Source organism: Cucurbita moschata, unplaced genomic scaffold (genome assembly GCF_002738365.1).
Source record: "Cucurbita moschata cultivar Rifu unplaced genomic scaffold, Cmos_1.0 Cmo_Scf00017, whole genome shotgun sequence".
Taxonomy (NCBI): Eukaryota; Viridiplantae; Streptophyta; class Magnoliopsida; order Cucurbitales; family Cucurbitaceae; genus Cucurbita; species Cucurbita moschata.
Genome location: NW_019268533.1, coordinates 3,453,370 through 3,466,215, shown reverse-complemented (window position 1 = coordinate 3,466,215; position 12,846 = coordinate 3,453,370). Strand labels below are relative to the sequence as shown.

The 12,846-nt window shown below is 32.7% G+C and overlaps 3 protein-coding genes across 3 annotated transcripts; all 3 read left to right on the top strand.

Moving 5' to 3' along the window:
* The first annotated feature begins 1,855 nt into the window (after positions 1 to 1,855).
* On the top strand, positions 1,856 to 2,458 carry LOC111455303 (pathogenesis-related protein 1-like). Its single transcript, XM_023096911.1, has one exon. The coding sequence runs from the start codon at positions 1,856 to 1,858 to the stop codon at positions 2,369 to 2,371; it is 516 nt and encodes a 171-aa protein (XP_022952679.1). The 3' UTR covers positions 2,372 to 2,458.
* Positions 2,459 to 6,634: 4,176 nt separating this feature from the next.
* On the top strand, positions 6,635 to 7,161 carry LOC111455281 (pathogenesis-related protein 1-like). Its single transcript, XM_023096882.1, has one exon. It carries the CDS (start codon positions 6,673 to 6,675, stop codon positions 7,159 to 7,161), a length of 489 nt encoding a protein of 162 aa, XP_022952650.1. The 5' UTR covers positions 6,635 to 6,672.
* A 2,089-nt stretch (positions 7,162 to 9,250) lies between these two features.
* Positions 9,251 to 9,945, top strand: LOC111455280 (pathogenesis-related protein 1-like). The gene has a single exon (XM_023096881.1). It carries the CDS (start codon positions 9,260 to 9,262, stop codon positions 9,776 to 9,778), a length of 519 nt encoding a protein of 172 aa, XP_022952649.1. The 5' UTR covers positions 9,251 to 9,259; the 3' UTR covers positions 9,779 to 9,945.
* Positions 9,946 to 12,846: the final 2,901 nt, after the last annotated feature.

The window sequence follows — 12,846 nt, the reverse complement described above, 5'->3', positions numbered from 1 at the left end:
TATACAATTGCCATTAGACACATAATTTATACAATGGCCCATTTGACACGTATAATTATAAAATAATATGATATGTTTATGAAATAATATGATTGTGATATATTATATTAATGTTATGATACGTGTTCAGGTTAATCTTAATTAAAATTAGGAATTACCCTAATCAATTCCGATAAATATAATTTCATTCGAGGAGAAGTTTCAAACTTCATTTTATAAGATTATTTTCATCTTTGACTTTGCATCTAAGTCATTATTTATTTGTTTTTGCAATTCATCTTTTTTTTTCTTTCTTAATTTATTGTTGAAGCATGTGAGATTTTTTTATACAACAAAAGTAAAATAATAATAATAATAATAACTAATCCATCTTTCTATCAATCTAGGGAGATGTCGAAAAGGTCAGTAGTCATATTTTATATTTTTCTTTTAATTTTATCAAATTATATTAATTTAGTTGTAATTCTTTAGCTTTGAGTAAGAAATTAAATGATAAGAATTTTTTTTTGGTGAGTTGAAATCAATCTGTAACCATTTTTAGAGAAAAATAAAAATTATGAAAATTGAATAAATAAAAAAAAACGGCATGAAATCTAACACATGGACCATTGCATAATTTAGCAAAATAGTTTGGCCGAAGTTTGAACTTCAAAATTTATATCATTGGCTCAAATAGGTTGACTTGGATTTCAAATGACAAAATCGAACTTTTATTGAGAATAAATTGGTGACAGTAGCTTAAGCTAGTCAACTAAGTGACCTTACTATTGGTATGTTAGAAGATGTTTGTATGATGAAACGTATCATGTGGTTCTGCACGTGTCATATTTTTTATATGTTTGAAATATTTATGAAATGATGTGACTATGATATGTATAGGGAATGATATGACTATGATTCGTTTATGAAATGATATGACTCTATATGTTTATGAAATGTCTGTGACGTGATATGATTATGAGATGTTATGACACGTGTTATAATGTGACATGCTGAATATACAATATATGTTAATCTTTATCAAAATTAATTTTATGAGAGGTGTCGGTTATGATTAATAATAACTAATTTCATCAATCCACCCGCCTCTCACACACAAGAGATGTCATTTGAAGAGGTCAATAGTCATATTTACATTTTCATTTTTCTTTTATAGTATTATCAAGTTACAATTAATCAGTGGTCACTGTGACATTGACGGGCATGAGAGTTACAATCTTTTATAGTCATTCATGTTGTTGTTTTAGTACAAAAATTTTAGGTATTAAAATAAAAGTTGCATATTATACTTCTTTTAACCCATGAGCAACTTTCAAGGCTATATTAGAGTTATTCATGTAGTCTTGATCATGTTATCTTATAGAATGATTCGAATCACGAGTTTAAAAACCTTGATCATCAAGGTAGTCCGTTCCAAAAAAAATCTTAGGTTGATTCTTAATTGTATTTGGAAATCTTCGATAATTTAGATCTAAAAGTTCTCGTCTTCAACCAAGTTACTAAATCAAATTCCAAGAATTTTTAGGATATTTTATCTTTTTTTTTATTACAACAGGGATACCGATATTTTATCTCTTTTTATAAATTGAATTACGACCATTTGCCACAATTGTGCAAATTTAAGAACAATTAAAAATCGAGTCAAAATTAATATTATAGTTCGAAGATTTAATTTTGTAATTATTTTTTCATTTTAATTCATAAGTCAACTCTATTAAAAATCATTTTTAAATTTCTAAACCAACTAAAAAAATAAAATTTTGTAATAATATCCTTGTTCATATAATATTCCACAACTTCATGCCTATAAATCACTGCCATACCCATCCCATTTTCTCCACACCAACTCCAAATAATGGATGTTTTCAAGCTCTCCCTCCTCTTCTATGTCCTGAGCTTTGCCATGCTTCCCTCATCTCTCGCTCAAGACTCGCCTCAAGACTTTGTTAATGGCCACAATGCAGCTCGTGCTCAAGTTGGTGTCGGGCCAGTTCGATGGGACGAAAGTGTAGCTAATTTTGCTCGACAATTTGCCAACCAACGCATCAATGATTGTCAACTGATGCACTCAGGCGGACCATTTGGAGAGAATATTGCAAAGCATAGCTCTGACATGTCAGGCACTGATGCAGTTCAGATGTGGGTCGATGAGAAGCCATTCTACAATCCTCGCACCAATACTTGTGCAGCTGGCAAGGTGTGTGGCCATTACACTCAAGTGGTTTGGAGAAACTCAGTGAGAATTGGATGTGCTAAAGTTAGATGCACAAACAATCGTGGTACATTCATCACTTGCAACTATGATCCACCAGGCAATATCTCAAGTGAAAGGCCATTCAGTACTGACCCGTTAATTAAAATTGCTAAATAAAAACAACTTTAGATATGATCTATTGCTGATCATACTATTATGACATATATGTATACTCAACGAGAGTTACTAAATAAAAACAACTTTAGATGTAATCTATCTACTGATCATATCATTATAAATGTGTTTAGATGTGATCCGTCTACGGATCATATTATTATGAATGTTATATATAATCCATGAAAGTTAGTTAATAAAAACATCTTTACATGTGATGTGAATATTATATATATATATATATATATATATATATATGACGTGTTACTATTATTAATGAAATAATGAAAATGAGAAAGTTTATATTATAAGATCAATGTAATATTAAGTTCTACATATATTAAAAAATATAAAGGATACATTTTGAAGCTATAATTATACTTATATATAATATTATAAATATGCAAATCAAAAGCTAATAATAACTAATCTCATTTCTGAGCTAATATGGCTCTTCTTAAAGATGTTTGGAGACGTTCGTTAATAGTCAAAATAAATAAATAAATAAATAAATAAATCTTTTTTATGGAAGGATATTAATTTCGTTGTAATTAATTAGATTTGAGTTAGGAATTAAATGATAAAGATTAATTTTCTTGGCCGGAATTTTTGCAACGGGCAGTTTCACTTTTTTGTTTCTTTTTTTTTTTCTAAAGAGAAGATTATTAAGGAAAATATCACTTGGGAGATTGTCGGAGTCATTACAAGAAATAATAGATACAATAACTTACGGAAAAAAAAACTTTATTATAGACTTTTTATAACGCTTTTTTATATGTCGTGATAGCTAATGTTATTAAAAGTCTGAAACTTTTTATAGCTTTTTCTATAGCTATAATAGATGTTTAGTAGAGTATGAAACCGATATAACAATAAAATATTTTATAGCATTTTTTTAAAATTATAATTTATTTAATATAGTTAAAATATTTTGTTATCTTTAATTTATAATAACATTTTTTAACCCTATAATACAGTATCTATAGCTTTGATTGAGTGACATCTCTCAACACCATTAATAGAGGTGGATAAAAAATTAGATTAACCCAATTTAATTTATATGATTTGCGGGTTGTTTTCAAATAAATGAAATTCTTTTTACCGGATTTGTTCATTAGTTTTTCTCAAATTAGATTTAGCTGAATCTAACCTAAACAATTGGTTTAAAAAAAAATGTCTTAAATGCAAACTACGAACAATCGTTGCTCAAAGTATATAATATCATAATATTAGAAATTTTATAATACGAACAATTGGTTTAGATCTAAAAACTATCTCAACCCAACTCAAAAACATTGCTTGCTCAACTCTGAGCAATTGGTTTAGTTTCCTCCTTCTCCTTCTCGATTTTCCATTCAACTCCGACCCAAACTTCCAATTTTCGCTCTCATCGGCTCAAGTCCCAAATTTGTGGCCAATTTGAGTTTTGGGCACAAATTTGGGAGGGAGACATTGCCAAGCGTCCTTTTTTGTTATCAATCTCTTGGCGATATGTTTAAATTTTGATCTTTTTTAAATTTAAAATCGTTCACTAAACACTTTTTTTTTTTAAATTAAAAGACATGAAATGATCGGACCATCCAAGAGTTTTATGTGACTAATCCATAATAGTATATGCTCTCATTTTCCTCTTATATTATTGAGAAAGACCTTGACTTTCGAAGTCTTGGCAAGTTGCTTCATATCTACTTCTTCGATTGTGTGCTCGAAGTATACGTCATCTTGAAGTCCTAAATGAGTAAAATAAAGGGACAGAAAATAGCATATCACCTACAAATCATATGGTGTCGGACTATGAACTTGATTTGATTAGTAAACGGATGCATTTAACAAATTCTTCAACCTTCGTATTAAGGGTGTATGTTGAACACAACGACCCAAACTGACCCAACCCAAATCATAAGAATTGGATTAGGTTGGATTGGATTATATAGCATTTCGTGTTAGGCTATCGAGCTGGATACTTATTTATAGCTTGGTCAACGGTTATATCCGGTAAAGCTATATTTAGTAAAGCTATAATAGTAAAGCTATATATGGTAAAGCTAAATCCGGTAAAGCTATATATGGTAAATAGCTATATATAGTAGATGGCTAAATCTGGTAAAGCTATATATAGTAAACTATACCATATATATATATCTGGGTCCCGAGATTTGAAAATGTACTTCTATTCTATGTACTCTCACTTGTTGTACATACCCTGAAGTCATCAATACAAAATTCTTTTTAGCCAGAGTTCTCCTTGCAACTTCTCTCTATCATTTTCTTTGTGTTCATCTAGATCGAGCGTGTGCGTTGTTGTGCGATCCTAACAACTGGTATCAGAGCTAACGACTGATATCGATCCCTAACATTTCGAATTAGGTTTGTTTAATTTTCTAAAATCGAATAAGTTCGGTTCAAATTTTAAATTCATAAGATAAATTTAATGGACCCCAAATAAGCAATCATATAAAATATATTCATAAATGTGTTTTAGCCGCAGTTGTAATTGAGTATTATATGAAATCTTTCGTGGGTTAAAATTTTTTCCATAAAAAAAACTCTTAATATTTTATAATATTTTTAAATACATTATTTATAATAAACATAAACTTTGAAACAACTTTCGTATATTTTATATTATTTTTAAATATATAAGAATAAATAAACAATTATTCATTTTTTTATATTATTTTAAAACACAATTTTTATAATACGAATAAATTAACAAGCAACAATCGGAATAAACTAATAACAACCATCTATATTTTTTATATTAATTTTAAATTCGAAATTTATGGGGTGAAATTTGAACATTTGACCTCTTAATTGAGAAATCTGTTATTTATTATTATTATTATTTCTAATCTTTTATTTGAGAGTCACTCATTTATGTTTTTTTTAAGTTCAGATATGATGGTAGAGGAAAACCTCTAATATTTTTGTTTCGGACTTCCCCTCAACGTTTTTAAAATGTATCTACTAGGGAAAGGTTTCCACACCCTTAAAAATGAGGTTCCCATACCCTTAAAAATGATGTTTCGTTCTCCTCCCCAATCGATGAGATTCTCACAATCTACCCCCCTTCAGGGTCCAGCGTCCTCGTTGACACTCGTTCTCTTCTCCCATCGATGTGGGACCACCACCAAAACCACTCCCCTTTAGGGTCCAACGTCCTTATTGGCAATATTTCGTTCTCCTCCCAACCGATATGGGATCTCACAATCCACCCCTCTTTAGGGTCTAGCGTCCTTGCACTCGTTCCCTTCTCCAATTGATGTGGGACCACCACTCAAACCACCCCCCTTCGGGGTCCAACGTCCTTATTGGCAATGTTTCATTCTCCTCCCAACCGATATGGGATCTCACAATCCACCCCTCTTTAGGGTCTAGCGTCCTTGCACTCATTCCTTTCTCCAATCGATGTGGGACCACCACCAAATCCACCTCCCTTCAGGATCTAGCGTCCTTATTAACACACCCCCTCGTGTCTACCCTCTTTGATCGGGTAACAGTCTCCTCGCTGACACATCGCCCAATGTCTGGCTTTGATACTATTAAAGATATTTAGTAATAAATTATAGTTTACCATATATGTATCATATTTGATATTTTATTATAACGCAAATATCAAACATGTAGATATTTGCTTTCTTACCATAGGTATCTTTTTCCATTGATTGTTATTTCCGTTTATTACTCTTTCCATATCCTTGTAATTTATTTGATTATAAATAAGATAATTTTCACACCATTTAGATATGGTGGATTAAGCAAACATTCTCAGATACCAATTGTAACGGCCCAAGCCCATCCCCAAAACATATTGTCCTATTTGGGTTTTCTCTTTTGGGTTTACCCTCAAAGTTTTAAAAAACGTGTCTATACAAGGTGTTTCATTCTTTTCACCGATGGATGTGGATCTCATAATACATATAAATTAGACATTTATTAGACCATTTAAAAATTCAAAATTTATGCACGGAGATTGATTGATTTTTTTTATCCTTATTTAATAAGTTCATTTTTTAGCATATTTTATTACAACTAGTGGGATACGAAAATTTAATTGTGTATGCTACGCTTTTGATAGTCCACAAACTTAAAATAATCTCCTTCATATTAATATTCCACAACTTCATGCTTATAAATCACACTCATAGCCATCCCATTTTCTCCACACCAAACTTCTAACCATTTTATCACAACTCCATCTCCAAATAATGGATCAACTTCATGCTTATAAATCACACTCATAGCCATCCCATTTTCTCCACACCAAACATCTAACCATTTTATCACAACTCCATCTCCAAATAATGGATCTTTTTAAGCTCTCCCTCTTCCTCTACTATGTCATGAGTTTTGCGATGCTTCCTTCGTCTCTCGCTCAAGATTCTCCTCAAGACTTCGTCAATGCCCACAATGCAGCTCGTGCCCTTGTTGGCGTCGGGCCGGTCAAGTGGGACGAAAGGGTAACTAGATTTGCTCGACAATATGCCAACCAACTCAAACATAGTTGTAAGTTGGTGCACTTAGGCGGACCATATGGAGAAAATCTTGCATGGAGCGGCTACAACTTATCAGGCATTGCTGCAGTTTGGATGTGGGTCACCGAGAAGCAATATTACAATCCTCGCATCAATACTTGTGCAACTGGCAAGGTGTGTGGTCATTACACTCAAGTGGTGTGGAGAAAGTCAGTGAGAATTGGATGTGCCAAAGTGAAATGCACAAACAATCGTGGTACGTTCATCACTTGCAACTATGATCCACCGGGTAATGTCAGAGGTCAAAGGCCATTCTGAGAATGATTATAACTAAAATAAAAGTACTGTGAGTTACTAAATAAAAACAATTTTAGTTGTTATCTACACCCTTAGGAATATTTTAGATATGGTACATCTTCCTATTATTAATAAAATAATGAAAATGAGAAGGTTTAAATCGTGTCTAAAAGATAGTTCGAGATCTCTTAATCATCCCTCTATGCAAACTTCTCATAGCATATAATCATCTTAGGGCACGACCTTATCACTACCAACTCATATTCATCATAAGTACATATGAAAACCCTTATCAATCGAAAAAAGTTCACTATTAAGAGTTACTAGCTACCCCTAATTGTAAAAACATAGTACAATAAACCATCGGGGAGCGACCCCATATCTGTAACGACCCGAAATTTTCTCCTTAATTTAAGGTCGCTACTGTATATGTACCATAAACATTGAATGTGGAAGACTTCATTTAAATTCTATAACCTTTATTTTAAAACACAGTCATGGACTTACGTGTTTCGAAAACATCTTTAAAACAACACAATAAAAGACTAAATAAAATGAATAAGGGTTTAAGTTAAAAACATCCTATTCTACCCTAAGTCTAAGAAAATAAATATCACTATCCTATGCATGTGTCATGGTCTCGAGTTGCAATGCCGTCGTCAGCCGTACAGAAATGCCTTGCCTTACCCTGAAAAATGTAGTAGCACATGGCTTGAGTATTTAAAGAAATACTTAGTAAGTGACCCGACTATTGGGGTTAAATGCAACAATCACATGCAATGAGATGATGGGACCTATTTTTCAGTCCATTTTTCCTACGGTGCTGTCCTAACGGGTAATTTTGGACGTGTACCATATACTCTACACACAGCCCATACGTGTGAGTATGGGCTCACCAGCTAGTTTGCATACTGTTGGGCCACTTTCCTTATCCGGTGGGCGTACTCTAAGAACCCCTTAGGCCGGACATCCGGTAGAACTAGTAACCGTCACAGCAGCGCTATGCAAAGCATAACGATTGTTGTCCTGCCATTGGATGTACGCGTCTGTTCCCTCGTGATGGGATAGGGGTATCGTTTTCCCTACAATGCTGTCCTAACGAGTAATTTTGGATGTATACCATATACTCTACATACAGCCCATACGTGCGAGTATGGACTCACCAGCTAGTTCACACACCGCTGGGCCACTTTCCTTATCTGGTGGGCATACTCTAGGAGTCCCTTATGCCGGAACCCGTTAGAACTAGTAACCGTCACGGCAGCGCTATGCAAAGCATAACGGTCGTTGTCCTGCCATTGGATGTACGCGTCTGTACCCTCGTGATGGGATAGGGGTATCCCCCCAAATGCATGAGCACACATAATGCATGAGGTCCCAAAACTTTTCCATTTTCATTATTCTTTAATACAACCCCACTATCATTATGTACATATCATATCATTTTTCATATCATTTCAGATATCGTTCATCATTCATATCATATCGTTTTTTATTCTTCAGTTCTCAAATCATACATAATTCTAACGGGGTTATATTTCATGCCATTTATCGTAATTTCATGTCATTCATATCATGTTGTATACACACAATTTAAGAGACCTAACATAACGTTTTATGCCTTTTACATAACATTTCATCATACACACATCATACTATGACATATTGCATCACAATGTATCGTATCATAAACAAGTCATAACGTAAACACTTCGTAGTCATGTCGTTCTCTAACTTATCATAGCTTTAACGTTCTTAAGTTCTGTTCTTCGACGATGTTGTTAAATTATTAATAATAATAATAATAATAATAATAATAATAATAATAGTAATAATAATAATAATAATAATAATAATAATAATAATAATAGAAATAATAATAATAATAATAATAATAATAATAATAATAATAATAATAATAATAATAATAATAATTGTAATAAAAATAATAATAATAATAATAATAATAATAATAGTAATAATAATAATAGTAATAATAGTAATAATATCTTAATTGTTAATAATATTTTGAATAATCCACAATCCTAAAATAATCTCTACTTCATGCCTATAAATCACTGCCATTGCCATCCCATTTTCTCCGCACCAACTCCAAATAATGGATCTTTTCAAGCTCTCCCTCCTCCTCTTCTATGTCTTGAGCATTGCCATGCTCCCCTCGTCTTTCGCTCAAGACTCGTCTCAAGATTATGTCGATGCCCACAACAAAGCTCGTGCTAAAGTTGGTGTTGGGCCGGTCCAGTGGGACGAAAAAGTAGCTAATTTTGCTCGACAATATGGCAACAAACACATCAATGACTGTGAAGCGGTGCACTCACACGGACCATTTGGAGAGAATATTTCATATGGTTTTCCTGACTTATCAGGCACTGCTACAGTTCAGGAATGGGTTGATGAGAAGCAATTCTACGATCTTAGCACCAATACTTGTGCACCTTACAGGGTGTGTGGCCATTACACTCAAGTGGTTTGGAGAAACTCAGTGAGAATTGGATGTGCTAAAGTGATATGCACAAACAATCGTGGTACATTAATCATTTGCAACTATGATCCACCAGGTAATATCCCGGGTGAAAGGCCATTCAGTACTGATCCGTTAATCAGAATTGCTAAATAAAAACAACTTTAGATATGATCTATCTGCTGATCATACTATTATGACATATATATATATACTCCGTGAGAGTTACTAAATAAAAACAACTTTCGATATGATCTATCTACTAATCATATTATTATGAATGTATTTAGATGTGATCCTCTACCAATCATATTATTATGAATGTTATATATATAAAGGAAAGTTAGTAAATAAAACCATCTTTATTATGTTTTACATCTTTATATGTGATGTGAATATTATATATATATATATATATATATATATATATATATATATATATATATATTATGTATTACTATTATTAATGAAATAATGAAAATGAGAAGGTTTATATTATAAGATAATTTAATATTAAGTTCTAAACATATTAAAATATAAAGGATACATTTTGATGCTATAATTATAATTATATATAATATTTAAACATGCCCATCAATAGTCATATTTTACTTTTTCTTTCTCTTATTGAATGATATTAATTTCGTTTAATTAATTAGATTTGAGTTAGAAATTAAATGACAAGAATTAATTTCGTTGGACGGAATTCTCCCGTTCTGCTTTTTTTATAGACTTTTTATAATGTTTTTTTGTATGTCGTGATAGCTCATTTTATTAAAAATCTGAAACTTTATATATATATATATATTTTTATATATCTATAATGGATGCTATGGTAAAGATATGAAACTAAAATATATAATAACATTTTTTAACGCTATAATATAGTATTTATAGTTTTGATCTTATGTTATAAGGCACGTTACCTGAGGTAACTAAGTGACATCTCTCCATACCCTCAATAGAGGTGGATAAAAAACTCGATTAACCCAACTTAATTTATACGGCTTGCCGGTTATTTTCAAATAAATGAAAATTTTGTTGATCAAAATAATGAGTTTTAAAAAATGTCTTAACTAAAAGTGGGAACAGTCTCACATTATACAACATCATAATATTTGTAGAAATTTTACAACACGAGCAATTGGTTTAGGTCTCAAAAACTGTCTCAACCTAACTTAAAAACACTCCTTGCTCAACACGAGCAATTGGTTTAGCTCCCTCCTTCTCCCACTCGATTTTCCATTCTACTCCGACCCAAACTTCCAATATTCTCTCTCATCGCCTCGCAAAAAGTCCCAAATTTGTGGCCAATTTGTGTTTTGGCCACAAATTTGAGAGGGAGACATGATCAAGCGTCCTTATTTCTTTTTACCTATCGGGCAAGTCGATATTTTTTCAATTTAAAAAGTTCAATAAAACACTTTTTTTTCCTTAAAAATAAAAGACATGACATGATGAAAACATTGTATATGTTGTATCTTACGTCATCTTGAAGATCTAAATGAGTAAAATAAAGGGGCAAAAAATAGAATCATCTCAGTGTCTGAGTATGAGATTGATTTGATTAGTAAAGCGATACATTTAACAACTAAGTTGGGTTCGATTAGGTTATTAGGGGTGTATATTGAACACAACAATCGAAACAGACCCTTCCCAAATTATAGGGGTCGAGTTGGGTTAGATAGCATTTTGAGTTGGATTGAGTTAATTTTCTAAAATCAAATAAGTTAGGTTCAAGTTTCAAATTCATAGGATAAATTTTCAGATCGACAGCCTCAGGTTTAGGTAGACAACCGGACAAATATACGTTGACAGAAATTAACTTATTGACTCTCCAAATAGTACTATGGACCCGAAATGAGCAATCATATAAAATATTTTCAGATAACGAGCATAAATGTGTTTTTGCCGCAGTTGTAATTGGGTTATATGAAATCATGCATGGGTTTAAATTTTTTCCATAATCAAACCATTATTCATTTGCAATAGAAATAAACTAATAACAACTATCTATAATTTTTATATTAATTTTAAACGCTTGAAATTTGATAAACTATCTAATAAAATAAAATAGAGACTATAGCCTAATCATATTTTAACTATTTTAATTAATAATAATAGTATGATATTTATTTTCATTTATGCTTTGACCTCTTCATCTGTTAATTTTTTTTTTCTAATCTTTTATTTGAGAGTCTCTAATTTATGTTTTTTTTTAAGTTCAGATACGATGGAGGAGGAAAACTTCTAATCTTTCTCTTTCGAATTTTCCCTCAAGACTTTTAAGATGTGTCTACTAGAGAAAGGTTTTCACACTCTTAAAACGGTGTTTCGTTCTCCTCCCCAACCGATGGGATTCAAACAATCGACCCCCTTCAGGGTCCAGTGTCCTCGTTGGCACTTGTTCCCTTCTTCTATTGATGTGGGACTACCACCAAAACCGCCCCCTTCGGGCCCAGCATCCTAATTGGCGATGTTTCGTTCTCCTCCCAACCCATATGGGATCAAACAATCCACCCCTTCAAGGTCCAACATCTTCGCTGGCACTCATTCCTTTCTCAAATCGCTGTGAGACCACCACCAAATCCACCCCCCTTTGAGCCCCAGCGTCCTTATTGACACACCACCTTATGTCTACCCCCTCTTCTATCTGGCTTTGTAACTAGAGTTGGGTCAATTTACCGTTTTTACACCTAAAGTTACTTCTTGTTCCTTAACTCCCACTAATCCTCTAATGAACAATTGGTTTGTAGTCCAACCACCAAACCGAATCCCTCTCGGGCCAATGGGAGGGTGGGGCCCCTTATTCCAGACCCGAAGTCAGTACTTAAGGAAACAACCTCTCTACTATCCCTAAAAGCGGATAGGAGTGAATTCTATCTTGCACCCTATGTCCCCAGCTATTCACCCAGTCTTACCCTTGAATTGGGAGGCTTATTGAGTCGGCGAACTCGGGTCACTCTCCCCCATGAAAATCTAAGGATAATTTTGAATAAACAGGAGTTCATATTTAGCTCAGATTAAGGTCGAGTTACCTAGGTCATCGAGTGAAAAAATCAGTCTCAACAGTAAATAATATTGTAAAGTGAAAGTGATTTTCTTCATGGTCCGATCTTATGCAATACTCATTGCATAGGATGTCCCTACTCACATGTCTCCACATGTACAATTTAGTGATCACATTGTTTATATCATAACAAAAGTGGGCCACATACATAGTG

Excerpts from the sequence above, each read along its gene's own strand:
- LOC111455303 (XM_023096911.1), top strand. The coding sequence starts at position 1,856 with ATGGATGTTTTCAAGCTCTCCCTCCTCTTCTATGTCCTGAGCTTTGCC.
- LOC111455280 (XM_023096881.1), top strand. The coding sequence starts at position 9,260 with ATGGATCTTTTCAAGCTCTCCCTCCTCCTCTTCTATGTCTTGAGCATT.
- LOC111455281 (XM_023096882.1), top strand. The coding sequence starts at position 6,673 with ATGGATCTTTTTAAGCTCTCCCTCTTCCTCTACTATGTCATGAGTTTT.